Genomic DNA, 20,976 nt, shown 5'->3' with positions numbered 1-20,976 from the left:
TTTAACCATGAGTTCATTGGATTCACAGTTAGTGTAAATGTGAAGTCATTGAATTCTACACAGTTGGGCATCCCAGTGACTGCGATGTTCCCCTTGACATGAAAAAAATTATCATTTTGGCATTTCCTTAGCGAGGTCAAGTAAGAAGACCTAGGTAGAGAAGGATTCCATCAGTCGAGGAAGTAGTCGACCACGGAGATGTTCAAAATGCTAGAGGTACAGCATAATAGACAAAATTGCCTATCGTTGTTTGTAGCTCCATCCAAAATCCAGTATTGTCTCCAAGTCAGTCGTCGCTCTCACGACAACAATGATGGAAAGCTAGTTTAACTTGTAGATAACTTGGTCGCATATGCAACACTTGTCCATTATGAAAGACAATGTCTGATAACATAAGGTATCTTGTAGACGAAGACAATGGGTCAGCTTAACTAAAAACGTGAGTCATGTCTAGTACCTTTCTTACATGCAAAGCAATTCTAGGTGGAACTATTGAAAATGTGTAAGTACGAATGAATTATATGCCGTGTAGTTTGTTACATTCATATTTTTTGCTTGTTATCTATTAATGGACTAACTTGATATTTCAATTGTTTGTTATTGTAGTTTATTAGTGCAACTAAAATCCTTTTGCTTTGCTTATAGGGTAAATGTAACGAAAGGTAGTATGGAAGACAAATTTAGGTATTGGTCATCTGAAATTGTCAGCCTAAGCAAGGTTTAATAGTTTTAACAGTAGTTGTTACATGCCATGCCTTGGTAGGCAATTATTGTGACGCGGCATCCATATATAATCTATTGTGACATGCCATGTTTATAATATGGATTGTTGCAACTTTAAACAATACCAAATGCCATTTAGTAATAAAACCCTAAACCACGTTCTCAACCAATGTAGCATTCAAATCACTAAACACACTCAAACACAACAAAAAATTCAACATTCCCTAACTTACCTTGGTTTGCCAACTTCTTTGCTGTCACTGATTACTTTGCTCTAAACTTATTTGAACACTTTCCTATATTTGAGAATGAATCAAATGATCATTTATTAATCCTACCATGTTATATACCTAGCATTTCTGTTTACATCAATGTCCAATAAATCAGAGAAAATCATCTCCTGCAACAAGAAGATGGTTTTAACAAATTGTCCTTCACCAAATTCTGGGCATTTTTTTCACTTATCTACACCTATATGACAGTGCATGTGAATGAGAAGGTTCATTTAAGGGTATTTTTATCCAAAAATCTTATCTCTTGGCTAAGAACAATAAAAATTATTGAGAGGGTTATTTCCAAAATCACCTTATATTTAAGAGCTAACAAAAAATTTTGTCTCTAGAAATTATAGAACAAGGGAGAGTTATCCATTGTGTGACTCAATTTTTAAGAAAAGTACCTTGACATTTGGTAAATGTTTGTTTCTCATTGCTCAAAGAAGACAATTTGTCCCATTTTAAAATCTCAAGAGAGTGAAAACATTTGTAACATGAGAATGAAAAATAAAAAATGTTAGAGAATGGATTTAAGACGTATATCTATGTAACTTTTTTTAAGATTTTATTTGCTTCACTTATAGTGCGTAAAAAAGTTATTGACATATAAACTTCAAAGAAAAGTCTAGTGATTGATCACATATTGCATTGATAAAATCAATTCATTAAGCACTTATTGGAGTATGATGAGATTATCAAACTCAAATAAAGTTTTTCTGCAACAAAACAATATTTAAGAAGAATTTGAAGAAGGTGGAGAGAATAATTGCAAATTGTTTCTCTTTTCTTTTTTTTTTTTCACACAATCTTCAAAAAATCATATAATCCTTTTTATAAGTAAAGATGCTTATTCACGACATACATAACACAACTATCTATTCCTAACAAACATAATTATTCGTTTTCTAATATAATCACTTAAATAAATTTAATAATTTGAATAAGCATAATTATTAAACAATCATAATCAATCATATTCATTATTATTAATGGCAATGCTCAGCGCAAACAACCGAAAAGATAAGAGTATCCAAATGTCGTCGTTAGAAAGAGTTGAAGTTGGAGATAGCAGTGATTCGTTTTCAGTCCTCCCTAGTGGCCATGATTGGTTGGTAGGTAATTTCATGTAATGTGTGTAAGTAAGATATGATAAAAGTAATCCAAGTTGGATTCATTCTGAAGGCTGAATAATGAGAAACGAGAGCGAGATTCGCGGGCAGCCGAAGAGAAACTAAAGGACGGGATGGTTTGACTTTATCAAGTGGGAGACGTGGCCACGCAACTCCCTAAACATACGGCTCTTTGTACTTTTTCTTCTTTCTGTTTAAGTCTTTGGACATACGTCATGCACATCTCTTGTCCTATTCTATTACTTCCTCATTGCTCCTCCGTACGTCCTCGCAATTAATTCCCTTATAAAACCAACAACGATTCAAATCAAAATACCCTTTTCTTTGCTTTCCTCATCTTCTTTTCTTTCTCTTCTACTACAATTTCTTACACTTTTGGGACAAGTCTTAATAAAATGATGTACGAACAGCAACAGCAGCAGCAGCAGCAAGTGAGAATGGCCATGGGTTTGAGCGACAAGGGAGATCACAGGAGAAGATGTATGGAGGAAGAGAGGCTTGAGATTGTGGATTTGAGTGCGATGTCGTTGGATTCACTTCCAAATCCTTCTCTGAATTTGGCTACTATTTGCAAGTTAGACCTCTCCAACAATAATCTCGAGGTATCCCTTTCACCTTTCAATTATTCCCTGATATTATTTTCTCAAAACTTTTTGGATCACATGCATGATCAAATACAAGCATGCAACTCGTCAACTTATCATTCTCTCTCTATATATATATTCCTCCCTCATAAGCTAAATACATCTATTATCACCGATCATGTATATAGCACTGAACCATAAACTATCCATATATTTTTTTATTAGTGAACAAAAAAGGTTAAAATAGAGAGGAATAAGATTCTAAAATTTTGGTATTTCATCTTTTTATGCTATTAACAATAACTATAAGCCTTTCAAAAAAAAAAAACCCAATAATTACAAGTAATTTTAAGATCATGTTCTAAATTTTTAGTTATCGTATGGTTAATAATCGTATTGAAATCATATTTAAGTTTTATCAATCGATTTTTTTTATTGGTTAAACTTACAATTTATACGTACATGAAGGAAAGGCCCTCTTAATAAATTATCTCTCTATGTTTTCTGGCTTTTGTTTCTTTCATATCGCTCTCCCATCTTACAATACTTGATTGCAAATATTCAACAATTTTTGTATCTGATGCAGTTATCCTATTTCGGTCAAAGCAGCCTAAAAGTTGTTAAAAACCTTGGTTACTTTAATTGCCGTTTTCAAGTTCTGCCGTCCATTGTTAAATATATACATTTTTTTTTCCATCCACAGACAAGTTAATCGCCTGTCTTATGTTTATTTTCTTTCAAAGTCCTTTAGTATGAAGTGCAAATAAAGAAAAACAAGTAATTATATGTGCTAGAGAGAAACGACAGCGCTTCAATAGAGCTATATTAATTCTCTACTTTAAAAAAAAATGTCTTAAAAGATTATAAAAGAAAAGAATATATCCTATAATATTTATAGAAATGTAAATAAAATAAAAGATTTTAAATTAATTCTCTTTTACTAGTTATACATAAATCAGGGTGCAAGTTAATTAATTCACTTAATCTTTGGGTTCGCCTATAATTGAGTGCCTAAAATTGTACTTGATTAAACTTTAGACACCCGATAGGCCGCAGTCAATGGTTTTAGTAGAAGGCAACAGCCTTAAGTTTAGACTTTACAGGACATGGTGCACGTTTCATTCATGCAGATTTTCTGACAGAAGTACCTTTGAACACAATCCTTTTTAATAACACTTGCATTTGGTTTTTTTTTTTTTTTGGCTTTATTAGTTCTATTATTAATTAAATAATTAAAACGAATGAATATTCCTCAAGCAAATAACTTGACTCAATTCTAATACAGTAATATTTATTTTAGTTTAAACTTGAGATTTCACTTTAGAAATAAAAGTGAATATATTTTGTTTTCTTATATTCATTCATGTATCACTATCATTTTAGGATTGAATATATATTGAGTATTAAACCTTAAAAATTAGGATTTAGTTAGCTATACTATAGCACAACTAATAAATACTAGGACAAAAACAAGTTAAAATATAAAAATAAATAATAAAACTATGATATTTGCTAAAAATACTAACAAATATATATAATTGTTTTTCAATTTCCGTTTGATTATTGATTCCTTTAGAAAAGTAAAATAGTTAAGAAAATTATATTTTATATTTTATATTAAAAAAATTTTTTTGCTTATTGCTTTAAACATATTTTTTACTTTTATTTCCTCGAATAAAAATTAAGTTACAAAAATAAAAAAAATATCTTTTTGATATAAATCTCGTGAAATACACTCACGTCATTAACAGCTGATTTGTGGAATCACCGTTAAGATTTGATACATGGTACTATACGTTTAATGACGTGCGAAGAGTACGGCGCAGCTTCTAAGTCTGCAATATTTCTTTCTTTCTTTCTTTCGTCCCTTTCCAATTTGTTTTCTTCATTGCTTCTCCCATTTCATCATTTGTTCAAGTTAATTATCAAAGTGATAAGGATCAAATCTGATATTGCCCATCGGGATAAGCTTTGGCAGTTTTAAATATTATTATCCCTCGGCAATTTCAGCTCTGGTTTTTGTACATTTTCAGCATCATTGGTCTGGGATTAGTACCCTTCCTTTCCGACTGCCAATTGATTGTGACTTTGTAAATATAAAAAGTCTGGCTCTGATATTGAATGTAAGGCTTGAGTCGTACGAAATTGTGAGGTTTGACAGTACGGTTTTGTTGCTGCTGACCAAGGGCCGGCTGCAAATATTTAAGCAACATTCTTTAATGTGTTTGACTTTTTAATAATCCGAGTAACAAGTTGTAGTATAATAATATTTTGTGGATATAATATTCCTTCCTTTGAATTGACTTAACAGAGCATACCAGAGTCCCTGACCGCCAGATTACTTAACCTGTTGGTGTTTGATGTGCACTCCAATCAGCTCAAGTTTCTCCCGAACTCCATAGGTTGTCTGTCTAAGCTCAAGATTCTCAATGTTTCGGGCAACCTTCTCCAAACTCTCCCTAAAACTATTGAAAATTGCAGGTTTGTATTGTACATAATGGAATCGGAATAGGAATAGAACTATCATTTGCCTTAATTATTACTGCATTTAGATATATACATGTTTTATAATCTGGTATTTAGAGTATCTTAATTAATATATTTGTCAATATATATCTATGGACCTAACTAATAAATTGTTAAGCTGCAAACATCTCTTGCATTTGGCAGGTCATTGGAAGAATTAAATGCTAACTTCAACAAGCTTACCATGCTGCCAGACACTATTGGATTTGAGTTGATCAACCTGAAGAAACTGTCAGTGAACTCAAACAAGCTGATTTTCCTTCCCCAGTCCGTCACGCACCTGACTTCCCTACGTGTTCTGGATGCACGCCTGAATTGCCTCGGGTCTCTCCCTGAAGACTTGGAGAACTTAATCAACCTGGAGGTTCTCAATGTAAGCCAAAACTTCCAGTACCTTGAAAACCTACCCTACTCCGTTGGCCTCCTCGTTTCCCTTGTGGAATTGGACGTTAGTTACAACAAAATAACAAGCTTGCCTGACTCCATCGGATGCCTGAAGAAGCTTCAGAAGCTTTGCGTGGAAGGGAATCCCATGGTTTCACCACCAATGGAGGTTTTCGAGCAGAGCTTGCATGCGGTGAAGGAATACTTGAGTGAGAAAATGAATGCAGGGCACAAAAGCCCCCAAAAGAAGAAATATTCATGGGTTGGGAAGTTGGTAAAATATGGGACCTTCAATGGGCGCATGATGAGGGGCGGAGCCCACCGGGAGAGAGAGGGGTTCATCATGTCGGAATATAGGTCCATCGACGGGGTAGCTTCACCTCGGTACATGGGGATGTTCTCACCGCGCCGGCTCTTCTCGCCCCGAACTTTCTTCAGCAGATGAGGAAAAGAAAACTCTTTTACAGTTTGAAAATGTTTGCTTGAATGGTATATATTATATTAAGTGATTGTAGATTAATTTTCGGATGATAAACCGTATATAAGCAAGTGGGTTTAAGTTTAGCATGCCTGCAATTGCAAGTCTTCCATGTCTGTATTTGATCTGTAGATAAGCATGGAGTATATATCACGTATCCTAGTCCAACAACTTTTATTAATTGCTCTCGTCCTTGCTTCTTTAATTATATATCTATATATTGTACATACTGTTTCGATCATCAGTCAAATCAACTGCATTTGCTGCTCAGTAAAAATGTATACAGACACAACTATGGCTCATCTTTTGGGCTTTACAGTTGAGCTATATCTTATATTATCTTTTTATGAATATTGAGAATTAGATTTTAAAGAAGATACCGAAAATCCATTAACATGCAAACATGTGGCTGCCTTCATAAACATTAATTGCGTATTCCACTAAAAGCTTGCTTGCAAGCATTGATTCTATACCAAAAAATCCCAATGTTTGATTGTATGACAGATGGTTAGAACAATTTTCAAGCTAATTTGAATAGAATCAAAGTGAAAGCTTCAAATAAGCAGAAGTAGAACTGCAAAAATAGGATTCCACACTGTATTTGGGGAAATTTTAGGAAACCCGGATGTTGGACGTTTCACACTGTTTTTGGTATAGATATTGGAAGTAAACTTGGCCGGTTGATTTTAGTTACACAATTAAAGGTTCTCACCCTTGTCATTTACTGAGGAGATGAGGAAGGACACCAACTTAAAAGAACTTCTTGAGTTAAAATTAAACTTGGAATTAAAGGTGCTAGAAAGATAAACAAGTAACCGAAAAGATATACAAATCCTATTAGGAAAATTAAGTATTGAAAAGCAAATAAATGCTGAAAGGTAATGGTGCTTGAAAGGAAAATCGAACTGAAAATTAATGTTGCTAAAAAGGTGATTAAACTTTGAAAGATAAAACAATTGCTTTGAGATAAAGGCTTAAATCTCAAAGCAATTGTTTTATCTTTCAAAGTTTAATAAATGAGGAGAGTGCGGTGATGTGTGCACGGTAGTGGTGACTTTCAGCAGAAGACGACCTCAGAGATTTAAAAATGATGAGAGTACGGATGATGCGTGCACAGCCGGTGGCTACTTTCTGTGGATGACGACCTTAGAAGTTTGGTGGTCAGGCCACCGGAGAACTTATAAACAGTGAAAGAGAGACTATTTTTGGTGTATATGGGAAGTTTAAGCTCAAGGTCTTCCTGAAGACAATTGACTGAAATCTTCCATGAGTTCGGAATGGTTGTGGATGCCTTCGCACGGAAATCTTGTTGGGCTCAAGAGCCTAATGGTAGGCCAACCTTTGCCTTTGTCAGTTACCGGTTGACAGAGGAAATGAGGAAGGCCATTTTGCAAGCCAACCATAAAGTGATTGATGGTCACCAAATAATCGTAAACAGGGCAATCTCCGAGAAAACTGCAAATCAATCTAAAGTTGGCGAAGAAGAGAACGAGGGCAAGCTAAAGAAAACTTTCAAGGAGGCCTTGATTCAAGGTCCTAAAACTTATTGAACCAACTAGAAAACAAAGATTAAGTCAACTAATTCTCTATTTAAGAAGATAGTCAAGTTAGTAGACATTAATGTGGATGTTGCAGACAGTGATATCAAATGGACCAAAAGAAGTACCGTTGCTTGTATGAGGGAAGCCTTTTCTCTCGAGTCTATTCAATCAAGACTCATCCAAGAAGGCATTCCCGTTTCCTTTCACCCTCTTGGTGTCTTTAAGCCACTCATCAACTTTAGTGATGTGGAGGAAATGAAAATTATATTGGAGAGCTACTCAGACATTTTCACTATCTGGTTTCGCATTATTACCCCATACTCCCTTATAATAGAGAGAGACCAACAATCCATCTGAATCACAATTAAAAACCTTCCCCCCATCTTTGGTGTGAAAACACTTTCAAGAAAGTGGGGAGCCTCTGGGGTAAGGCTATTAAAGTCAGTAGCACCACATGCTCTTTACAAAAGTTTGACTTTTCCAAGGTGTTGGTTGCGTTAGAGGAAGGGGGGAGCATTCTATAGTCGACCTGAATTTGATTTATTAGCTCAATTTTAGTTCTCTACCCTTTTCCCGGAAATCACTAAAATAATATTATCATGGTCCTCGGGCCGCGCTTAGCTGTGGAAAACTGGTGTGCTTTATGTTATCCATTTAACAAACGATGCCCTGTTTTCTGATTCCAGCAGTTAAATAGGCTCAATTGTCACATACAAGAACAAATGAAGGTTTATCGTCTTTATGCAGATTGGGAAATGTGGAGTTTGTGGTCTACCGGGGTGATAATGGGAACATTGCTGCTTTTCACAATGTCTGTAGACATCATGCCTCTCTTCTTGTGTCTGGAAGGGGGAAAAAGTCTTGTTTTACATGCCCCTACTAAGTCTGTTTGTATCCCTTCTGATTGACTTGAGAATATCTTGTTTTTTTTCTATGTTTTTTCTGCTGATTTGTTTTAGTTTCTTTTATTTCTGCTTTATGAGAAAGTTTATCCTTAGCTGCGATGGGACTTCCTCTCCGATACCTACCTAAGATTCCCTTTTTCGCTTTGAAGTTTCAACGGCCGGTTAAATGTAAAGTAGTTGATTTCAGAGTTTTGCCCTACATTTTACACACATAAAACCAGTTACCAGCAGATATTTTGCTTCAAACTGAGTTCTCTGCATTATAATTTGTTCTAAATTAATTATGATAAGCTTAAAGAAGAGTTGTAATAAAAGAAGATTATGCACAATATAAGATGCATTGAAAATACTATTAAAGAGAAAGGCTCTTTCTACACTTCCAGAAGAATGGTAACCATTGCCAAGCTGAAAACTTTGTGCCTGTTCTCTAAAGCTAACAAGGTTTTGATAGATTTCTACTTCATATTTTGGGTCGTCTTAGAGAAATCTTAAGTTCTCCTTTAACAACCCACCTGCTCAATTTATGTCAATTGTTTCATTTGCTCTCATCACCAATACACTACTTTACATCTTGAGATCCTACTTAAAGTGGAAATCCGCACAAATGAATTTGTTGCAAAATAAAACTTCCTCTCATGGATCAAATTTTTTGTATGTGACATCTGTTAACAACAAAGAAGGATATAATGCTGTGTTAAAGTGTAGTAGAACTGAGGTGAACAGAGTTACTTTGTTATTAACGAATAAGGTCTTATATTCACATTGATAAGAACAGCACATATATATCAAGTGATACAACATTAATTAAACACTAATACTTGTTCTTGATCCATTAACAAGTGTAAAACATTTAATAAACCAACTTCATGCAACTTAACATGTAAAGTCATAGAGTTTAAGCAAAAGACTCTTATTTTTGCACAGAATCCTAGCGGATTACATATGCCTTTATGTCCACGTGGATGCAAGCATTACAAGTTAACAATCTCCCTTAATGCTTGCATTGACTATCTTCATTCTTTCTTTGTGATATTCAAATTTCTACTTGCTCAATGACTTAGTCATTATGTCGGCTAGTTGATCATCTAAGCAACAATGAGAGATAGCAATTTCACCTTGCTTTTTTTGCTTCCCTCAGTGAGTGATACTCGACACTAATGTGTTTTGTAAGTCTATGGAACATAGGACTTTTTACTTAGCTATCGTAGATTTATTATCAATAAATAAATCTGATGTAGTTGTTTGTGGGAATCCTAGGTCATGGAGAACTTTTCTTAACCAAATTGCTTGGTTTGTTGTTGTTGCAACAGAGACATACTTAGCCTCTACTGAGGATTGAGCCACAATCTCTTGTTTCTGAGAACACCATGAAAGTACTCCATTTCCAATTGAGAATACAAAGCTGGAGGCACTCTTTGCATCATCAACATAGCCCGCCTAATCACTGTCTAAATATCCCATTAATTTGATTTCACGACATTGGGTGAATTTGAGTCTAAAGGTGATTGTACCATTCAAATACCTCAATACTCTTTTGGCTACAATGGCATGTGATTGGCATGGTTGATGCATGAACCTTGACAAAAAACTAATAGTATGCATTATCTCGAGTCTTGTGGCATAGATGTATAAAAAACATCTAATGAGACTCGTATATTCAGAAGGATTCTCTAATTTGACATTATCATAAGAGATAAATTTTCATAAATAGGCATAGGAGTGGATACACCTTTGCAATGGGCCACTTTGAATCGTTTAAGAACCTCTTTGACATAATTCCGTTGACATAATAAAATGCCATCGTCTTCCTACTTGACTTCAATTCTTAGAAAATATGACATTAACCCAAGATCAGACATGTTGAATTTTTTCTCTATTAACTCCTTGAGTTTATTAACCTTAGTTGAATTACCTTCAGTAATTAATAAATCATCAATGTACACATACAGGATTAAAGGAGATTGATCTTTCTTCTTTAAAACATATAAAGTGGCCTCATTTGGACTCTTTTAGAAACCATGATTCATCAGGAATAAGTCGATCTTACTGTACCAAGCTCGTGTAGCTTATTTTAACCTGTACAAAGCCTTGTGAAGTCGACACACCCTGCCTTTATCAGGTTCAATCTCGAAACCAAGTGGTTGCTCAATGTAGATTTCTTCATTAAGCTTTCCTTTTAAAAAAGCTGACTCTATGTCAAGGTGATAGAGCTTCCACTTACAAGCTGGAGCAATGGCAATGATTAATCGAATGGTATCCATTCTTACAACAAGAGCAAAGTCTTCCTAATAATTGATACTTTCCATTTGAGAATATCCTTTCACAACCAAGCGGGTTTTATACTTATTCAACGACCCATCTGAGTTGAGTTTCCTTTTAAAGATTCACTTAACACTGATCACATGTCTATATCTTGTCTATGCACTGATGACTAAGTATTATTTTTCTTCTATCATCTTTAACTCTTTTCTCATTACTGCCATCCATTCAGAATGATTAGCAACTTCCTCAAATAAAGCTGGTTTAATAAAAGCCAATTGACACTTGTCATACACATTTCAATGGTTCAGGTCCCTTTTACAATTTCATCATCTATGATTTGGTCAACTTCCAGACCACTCCCATCTTCATCATCAATATTACTATTACCAATTGTATTGATTGGTGTACAACTGGTGCCTACAAGTTGTTGTTTTTCCCAATTTCATTCACTTGCTTCATAAAAAATGACATTTCTAGTGATAGAGACCTTCCTAGAATCAACCAAATAAACTCTATAAGCTTTAGCTTGCAAATTGTTCCCATTGTGAATCCCAATTTATGCCTTAGGTTCGAGTTTGTCTCTTAGTTATTCAGGAATGTGTTGATAGCATAGGCAACCAAAAACTCTCAAATGATCCACTAATGGTTTAATATTGTACCATGCCTCATGGGGACTTATTCTTTGAGAAGCATGAGTAAGCAAAATATTAAGAAGATAGGTTGCTGTATTTACTGCTTCTGCTTAAAATCTTTTAGGAAGATTTTTTTCATAGAGCAAACACCTTGACATTTCTAGTATAGTTCGATTCTTTTTCTCATTTGACTCCATTGTGTTGAGGGTAATAAGGAGTAGTGAAATGATGAAGAATATCTTCTTTGCTCAAATATTGAGTGAATTCAAGTGATGAGCATTCACCGCCATTATCAAATCTCAACATTTTAATCTTCTTTTCTATTTCAACTTCAATTCAAGCTTTAAACTTCAAGAAGTAGCCAAACACTTTTGATTTCTCCTTCATGAAGTAAATCCAACAAATCCTGGTGAAGTCATTGATGAAAATAAGGTAGTACCTATTTCCATTTAAGAAAGTTTCACTCAAAGGGCCCTTTACATCTATATGTACCAATCCTAGCTTGTCATTAGCTCTGCTCAGACGAGTTGAAGGGTTTCTTGATAATTTGCCAAATTGGCACGTCTTGCAAGCTGGAGCACCACTTGAAAACTTGGGAAGGTCATTCACTAAATTTACAAAACTAGGATGTTTTAAGGAGGCATAATTACAGTGGCCTAATCTTCTATGCCAGAGAGTTGCTGAATTTGAATTATACTCAGTAGCCTGCATGCATACATTATTCCAATTCATAGCAAAACACTTATGTTTCATTAGTACATTCATTAAGAAAACACTCGAAAGAGTATAGATGGTGCGTGGTTTATCTTTGAAAATTAAAATATAATTGTCATCTAACATTTAGGCCATGCAAAGTAAATTTTGGGTAATTTCATGTAGCAACAAAACCTCATATACATAACTGATGCCTGTTGCTGTGTTGACTACTACTAATCCTTTCCCTACTACACAAAGGTACAACCTCGTTGCCAATCTTCACTGTTGAATGATAGTTGGCATCTAATTGAACAAACAATGACTTTTTAGGGTCATGTGGTTTAAAGCACCATTGTTGATCAACCATTGTTTTGCATCAGAGGTACTTAAACCACTGCCTACCATAAATAGGCATTTTTCAGCAACCTCAGCCTTTTTTGTAGTATGACCAGGTTTCTTTTTGTTCTTAGTTTCCTTATTCTTGCAAACTCTATCAACATGACCTTGTTGATTACAAATGCTAATGTGACATTGGGTCTAAACTAGCAACTACATTCTGCATGTCCTTTTTTCTTGCAATGAGAGCAAAGTACATTTTTGTTCCTCCTATATTACTGTTTGCCTACTAATAGAGTTCTTTTTCCTTCATTATCTTCTTCCCAAATGACTCACAGTGTCTCTTACCCTTTATCTTAAGAATCAATGCATGCTTAACATTCTCATCATTTTTTATTACTCTCCTGTTCTTCATTGCCTGCAGTGCATTGACAAGTTCTATCAATGTTATCTTGGAAAAAACCTTGGTTTCTTCTAAAGAAGATATCTTGGATTCAAATCGTTCAAGAAAGCTTATAAGCACCTTCTCCACCACACGATCCTTTGGTAATTTGCCTCTTAGAATTGTAATGTAGTTTACAATCTTCTCCACTTTGTTTATACAATCCTTCACACTGTCAGTAACTTTCATTTTGAGAGCATTAAACTCTTGTATCAGATTCATCACCTATTGATGTCTAGTATGATCAGAACCTTGGAATGCAACTTTAAACTTTCCCAAGTTTCTTTTCCTAACTTGTATGCCATGATCCTTAAGAATATGAGTTCAATAACGGATCCATGAATGAATGATAGTGCCCTATACCTCTTTGCAATCTCTTCATTGTATTGCTTAATTTGAGTAGCACTTGCATTATCCCTCAAGGGAGGGATTTCAACTCTAGACTCAATCACATCCCAAAGGTTGTAGCCTCTTAGACCAGCTTCCATTTTTACTGACTATGAGGGATAATTATCATCATTCAACAGAGGAAGAGCTAGATGGCTTGCTGTCATGGTGGTGGCCATTTAATTTTCAAGTAACTTGTTGAGGGTTTTTAAAGCTATCAAACTCAGAAGAGCAAACTTATTTGAAGTTAACCACAGTCCTTCAAGACCTCAAAGGGTACTCTAATACCATGTTAGCAACAAAGAAGAATATAATACTTTATTAAAAAGAAGTAGAACAAAGGTGAACAAAATTACTTTATTATTAATGAATAAGGTCTTATATTCACATTGATAAAAACAGCACATATATATCAAGTGATACAACAGTAATTAAACACTAATACTTGTTATTGACCCATTAACTAGTGTAAAACATTTAACAAAACAACTTCATGCAGCGTAACACATAGAGTCATAGAGTTTAAGCAAAAGACTCATATTTTTGCACATAATCATAGTGAATTACATATACTTTTATGCCCACGTGGATGCAAGCATTACAAGTTAACAACATCAACCCACCAATTATGCTCTTCTGCAAATTAAAATGTGCAAAATTTCTGATGGTGATTGAAAACATCAAATGGAGAACTATAAATCAAGTATTATCCTTTACTTCCCATTTACTGCTAAGATGACAATCAGTTTACTTACTAGATATCCAATTTTTTGTACAAGGATAGACGTATGGGTTAAATGGAGCACCTTGTAAGGTAAATACAATTTTAGGAATACAAGATTTCATTGGAAATGCATGCTGTTGTGCACTTAATATAATTGTTTCCTTCTTGTTAGTTCAATAGTAATATATGTCCAATTAATGGGATACCTTGGTTGATATCTGTTGCAATTGATGGTAGGAATTTGGACTTATACCAGTAAAAGTTGCTACTTGGGGAGCATTTGTGCTTCTCAATATGGAGAAGGAGATTTTCGTAAGAATGACATTGATACTAACAGCTTTGCTAGTGAATGGCTTAGTAGTTGCTCAAAAATATTGAGCCTCAATGGTTGATTCCCCACTAGCTTATGTTTGTAGACATGAATACATCATTGCTTGTAACTAGAAGGTGTGTCTCAGTTGCTAATGGAAGATTCTTAAAAAGAAAGGTAGTTGTTTTGTTGTGGAAAGCTAGGGCATCATGCAGCACAATACAGAAAAAGAGCAAAGGGAAATGACAAACTTGTTAATCAAAGAGTCAACTTGATCAAAGCAGATGAATCAAATGATGTAATTGCTATGGTCATTTCACAAGCAAATATGGTGACCAGTGTGAAGGAATGGGTGATAGACTCAAGTGCTACCAAGCATATTTGTGCAAACAGAAATACCTTTACTTCCTATACTCCAATAGGGGAAGGAAAAGAGACAATATACCTTGATGATTCTCGAATTGCTCAAGTTCTTGGTAAAGGGAAAGTCTTTATCAAGCTCACATTTGGCAAAACCCTAGCTTTAAATGATGTTCTTCATGTTCCCAATATAAGGGCAAACTTGGTATTTGTGGCCTTATTAGGCAAGGTTGGGTGAAAGTGTTATTCGAATTTGACAAGATCATGATGATAAAAAATAATATGTTTGTAGGTAAGGGTTATTGCAATTAGGGATTCTTCGTACTTAACATTTCCAAAGTTCTGAATGAAAATGCTAGTTCTTCTGCTTACATGATTGATTCTATTGATTTATGACATGGTGGACTAGGACATATTAGCATTTCTTACATTAAGAAAATGAAATCACTTGGTTTAATTTCTAGTATTAAAAATGGATGCTTTAATAAGTGTGAGATATGTGTTGAAACGAAATCAACTAAGAAAATTTGTATTTCAATAAATAGAGAATCTAAATTATTAAGTTTAATACATACTGACTTAGGAGATCTAAAACAAACTATGACTAAAGGTGGTAAGCAATACTATGTTACATTTATTGACGATTATTCTAGATTTACTAAAGTTTATTTACTTAAGTATAAAAATGAAGCTTTTGACATATTTATTAAATATAAAGTTGAAATAGAAAATCAACTGAATAAAAAGATAAAAAGAGTTAGATTTGATAGAGGGGGTGAATATATACCGATTAATAATATTTATGAAAAAAAAATAATTCATGAAATTACTCCTCCATTTTCTCCTAAATTAAATGGTATAGTAGGAAGGAAAAATAGAACATTAAAAGAAATGATGAACTCTATGCTTGTCAGTGCTAGTGCATATGAAAATTTGTGTGGTGAAGCTTTATTATCTGCATGTCATATTCAAAATAGAATACCTTATAAGAAAACTAGTAAGACACCTTATGAATTATGAGAAGGTTATTCTCCTAATTTAAAATATTTGAAAATGTGGGGGTGTCTAGCTAAGGTAATGCTTCTTGAATTTAAGAAGAGAAAAATTGGTTTTAAGACATTTGATTGCACTTTTATTGGTTATGCTAAACATAATGTTGCATATAGATTTCTTGTATTAAAAAGTAATGTTCTTGATTATAATACAATTGTTGAAACAAAAAATGCTGAATTTTTTGAGCATATTTTTCCATTAAGAACTAATACAATTTTTCATGCACCTTTTAGTAAGAATGATTTTGAAATACAAAATAATGATTTGAGAAGGAGTAAAAGACCAAGGAAAGAAATTTCTTTTGATAATGATTTTTATACTTATGCTGTAAATAATGATCCTTTAACTTATGCTGATGCAATTTCTTCTAAAGAAAGTTTATTTTGGAAAGAAGCCATACAAAATGAAATTGATTCAATTTTACAAAATCAAACTTGGGAATTAGTTGATTTACCACCTAGAGCCAAACCAATTGGTTGCAAATGGATTTTTAATAGAAAATTTAATCCTGATAGGTCTATTGATAAATACAAAGCAAGATCAGTTGCAAAAGGTTTTACTCAAAAACAAAATATTGACTATTTTGATACTTTTGCTCCAGTAATAAGAATTGCATCAATTCATGTTTTATTTGCCTTAGTTTCAATTTACAAACTTGTTGTTCATCAAATGGATTAAAATTGCTTTTTTAAATAGCGATTTAGAAAAAGAAATTTATATGGCACAACTCGAGGGATGTGTTCTTCTTGGTCAAGAAAACAAAGTTTGTAAATTGATAAAATCATTATATGGCTTGAAACAAGCACCAAAGCAATGGCATGAGAAATTTGATTATGTTTTTGTTAGTAATGGATTTTCTACTGTTGGAGTTGATAAATGTGTGCATACAAAAACTGTTTATAGTGAATGTGTGATTATTAGCTTATATGTTGATAATATGCTTATTTTTTGTACATGCATTAATGTGACCAATAAAACAAAATATTTTTAGCTATTAAATTTAATATGAAAGATCTAAGAAAAGCTAAAGTTATATTGGGTATTAAAATTATAAGATCTGATAGTGGCTGAATGCTAACACAAGAGCATTATGTTGACAAGCTGCTTAAAAAGTTTGGACAATTTGATGTCACACTTGTGAGTACTCCTTATGATAGTAGTATCTATTTAAAGAAAAATATAGGTGATGGTGTAGCTCAGTTTGAGTATGCATAGATTATTGGGAGTTTGATGCATTTAATGAATTATACTTGACCAAATAAAGCTTATGCTATGTGTAGACTGAGCAGGTATGCACAAAGTCCAAATAGAGATCATTGGACTGCCTTGACCAGAGTGATGAAATATTTGAAAGGTACCATAAACTATAGTATTTTATATAATGGATTTCTTGTTGTATTAGAAGGATACAATGATGCTAATTGGATCTTAGATTCAGATGAGACGAAATTCACGAGTGGTTATGTATTCACCCTTGGTGGGGGTGCTATAACTTAAAAATTAGCCAAACAAACAATAATTTCTAAATCTACAATGGAGTCAGAATTTGTAGCTTTAGAGTTGGTTGGAAATGAGGTTGAGTGGTTGAGAAACCTCTTAGTAGATATTTAATTGGGAATGAAACCAACACCTTCTATGTCTATGCATTGTGATTGCCAGGCGGTAATAGCCATTGTAAAGATAAAACTTTCAATGGTAAAAATAGACATATTCATTTAAGACATGAAGTAGTAAAGCAGCTACTTAGAGATGGAGTTATATCCATTGATTATGTGAAGTCAACACTGAATTTGGCCGATCCTCTAACTAAACCCTTGGGAAGAAAATTAATTAATGTTACATCGAGGGAAATGTCAGTTAAGCTTAATAAGGAAATCAACAAATAATGGTAACCCAACCTATGTGATTGGAGATCCCATGAATTAGGCTCATATAGGTAATAACAAGTTATTTGTTGATAAATTAATACACTATTGAAATTATTGTCCCTCTTATGGTGTGTGAATAATGCAAAACTACAATGCAAGAGAGGTTGAGCTAAACTCTTAATGCATTCCATATCCCTTATAGGTAGTGTATTATACTATAGTGTACACTTGATGGAATCAACCTATATAAATGTGGAGTGGGGCCGCTTCTATGAGAATTATGGCAAATTCTCTAGAACACTTATGAATAACTATGCACACGCATGGCCTATTTGCATAAAATTGTGTTGAACAGCAGAAATTGTGGGGATGTAATGTGATTGATGAAAATTATATTTCACATAAAGAATTTTGGTTCATATAACTTACAAACTTCACCAAAATTCTATGGCTTATGTTTCATTCTTTCTAGGGGTGGTTCATAGCTTAAAAAGCACTAGTCATGATGTATACACTCAAATGAAGTTTGACCCAACAAAACTTCTTATAAAACTTTACGAAATATGCAGGGGATTGTTGAAAAATAGTGTATTTCATAAGGTTCAAACATCCCACATTACCAAGATACATGAAAGGTGAATGCTTTATACATGAAAACCAACTATGAGCTTGTTGCAAGCAAGGAAAATGGAGTGGGCTAGCACACACATAAGATAGGGCCAAACCTTGAGAAATTTTAGATTTTCCCCTTATGCGTGAATATACGCGTAAGCTGTGTCTACGTGAATTTTTGTACCTGGGCATTAATTCTTTTAAAATTTTCAGCCTTTGATTGAATCATACTCAAACTCTACCTAGCTTACCTAGTTCTGCTCCAACGTTTATCTGACTAAGTACTACAATGTCTACTTGACTCAGTATAAAGCTAACCAGGTTTTTCTCCAACTCCTTGAGCCTTTTTCTCAACTCCTTGATGTAGTACAATGTTCACTTCATTCCTTCCCTATAAATATAGCCCTACACCCTCTGTCACAATACACACCAATGCCTTTCATCTTCTAAGCTTTCTCTGCATATTTTCTCTACTTCTTTTCTTCTCTAGCTGGGTTCTTTCTTTTTACTATTTTCGTCATCCCTTAATTGTTTGTGCAAACTACTAAATAAGGGTTTGTTGAATTCTAGAGGATAACTGCTATAGTCCTTTTGCACTGAGTTTTATACTCGAAAAAGGTAAAAATTATCCTTAAGGACAGTGATACCATGCCTCAGACTTTCTCTTCCTGTTTTTACTTATTTTATTTTATATTTCTTGTTTCCCATAATTTTTTTTATAATAGAAACTCATCACTGCCTCGTAAGGGCATTGAGACCATAGCTTGTTAAACAAAAGCGTCGCTTTCGCTGAATGCTACTTTGATCTTTTGTCTTGTAAAATGAAATTGTTTGTCTCAAACACTTTATCCCATTTATTATTTTTTCTTTGTGTAATATTTAGCAAATTGAGATTTCAAGTTATTTTCCTCATATGGGTAGTTGTGTTGTCTTTGTAGGCTCAGTAACTTTAATGCCTATACTTAATAATCTAGATGAAAAAAAATAAAGTTAACATTTATAAATAGTGCTCCTTTAAAATTGTTTTCTACTTTCGAGTTGAAATTGCATGAAGACCCTTTAATGTCGTCAAATATCATTAGATGCTTTACGTGTGAACTTCCTTTCACTTTTGGCAGGCAAATATTTAAAATCTCAAGAATGCGTTTGCAATGAAGAGTTATGAAGTTATTATATACTACAAAATTTTTACTGTACTTCTATGTCCTGACCTCTGAATATTGCAATCGTACTAAATTGCATGCTTCTATTTCTACATAATTTTGGATTATAGTCTTATACCAAGTTGATGTATAGGTAATGTTGTTTCAGAAGGAATGCTTCAGGTTTAATATCTTATATCTTAGCCTTCCATATATTGTCTTCTGTATGACATGGCATTTGAAAGTTCATGTCTATCTAAATAAATACGTCAATAGTGACCAGCATTCCCATTTCCTTCTATGCATCATATAATCACAATATATAACCACAAAAACTTAAAAGCCTTTTGACTTATTATATCACATGGTTGCCATTGTTAGGACACTTCATAAGGGTTATGTATCTATGATTTGAGTGCAGGTGAGCATGCACACATGTCTAAATAAATCCCTTCGACTTATTATATCACATGGTGGACTTCACACCCTTATGAAGCCTCCTAACAGTGGCAGCCATGTGATATACTCAGTCAAAAGGCTTTACCTTTATATAGTAATCATCCTCATCCATCTCTCAAATTTGTAGAATTGTAGTTTGCTTTAAATTAGGGGAGGAGAACATTGAACTCGATTTCTTTGTGTTGGTAAGCTATGGTTGCAGCCATTGTCCCAATCCATAAAATTGTATTATTTCTCAATTTTATTAACTGGGGGGAGCACATTTTCTCAATTTCATGATCTGTTTTGAATCTTATGATGATGAAACATTTGTTCTATGTTCTATACAGTAATATGATCCTTTTATCAGTAATCCTTATACTAGGCATCTAGCTTAATCTCCCTCTCTATCATGCAATGACTTTGGGCCATGATTAGCTTTATATCGTCCCAGATAAGAAAGAAAACAATTCCAATCTAACCAAGCGCTTTTTTTGGCCTCAGGATGACAATGCTTCCATGGAGAGAAGTTTTGTGGATAGCGAAAGAGTGCAGGTACGAGCAATTGATCTCTAGTTCTGTCTGTTAAAAATTTACTGTCATTCTTGGAACCTTCAAATTCTTTGTGTAACAAAAATATGGATGAAAATATGCAGATGGAAGACATTGCACTTTGTGAAGGTGTTCAAAGGGGTATCGAATCACCCACATATTGCAGTGGAAGATATGCTCCAACTGTTGAGAAGGCCATGCATCATTTCCAATGTCTGCTTTATGATAATCTCGTAGACTAATTGACCTTGTCTTTGGGTAACAAGTATTCGAGTGATACAACAAACACTTGGAGAGGCATTGAGCTCTTGAGGAAGGGATTGTGAACAGTTAAGGGACACTGTGGCAATTGGCTTCGGCTGCTGAACTCGTTGTCTTATTAATATGGTAGACATAAACAACACATCAATACATGTGTCGAATAAATAAAGAAAAAATTGAGTATCAACGAGTGAAAACTGGGAATCGCCTATCCGTCTTTTGTTCTTGAACCAGGTAGACAACCCCAATGAAAAAAAAAAAGGCCAACAAACTTGAAATGTGTAAAATTTTCTCAAATCCTCAATCAAATTGAGAAATGTCATAAATTAGAATGCTGTAATTTTTTTTATCTAAA

General features: G+C 33.9%; 1 protein-coding gene across 1 annotated transcript; it reads left to right on the top strand.

Annotated features, from left to right (window-relative positions):
* The first annotated feature begins 2,359 nt into the window (after nucleotides 1–2,359).
* On the top strand, nucleotides 2,360–6,182 carry LOC110411380 (plant intracellular Ras-group-related LRR protein 6-like). The gene is made up of 3 exons (XM_021421514.1): nucleotides 2,360–2,730; nucleotides 5,024–5,193; nucleotides 5,383–6,182. The coding sequence occupies exons 1-3, from the start codon at nucleotides 2,524–2,526 to the stop codon at nucleotides 6,065–6,067; spliced, it is 1,062 nt and encodes a 353-aa protein (XP_021277189.1). The 5' UTR covers nucleotides 2,360–2,523; the 3' UTR covers nucleotides 6,068–6,182.
* Nucleotides 6,183–20,976: the final 14,794 nt, after the last annotated feature.

This window comes from Theobroma umbraticum, unplaced genomic scaffold (assembly GCF_002168275.2).
Source record: "Theobroma umbraticum cultivar Fairchild unplaced genomic scaffold, ASM216827v3 scaffold_56.0, whole genome shotgun sequence".
Classification (NCBI taxonomy): Eukaryota; Viridiplantae; Streptophyta; class Magnoliopsida; order Malvales; family Malvaceae; genus Theobroma; species Theobroma umbraticum.
Note: the sequence above shows the minus strand (reverse complement) of the source record. Positions and strands in the feature narration are given on the sequence as shown.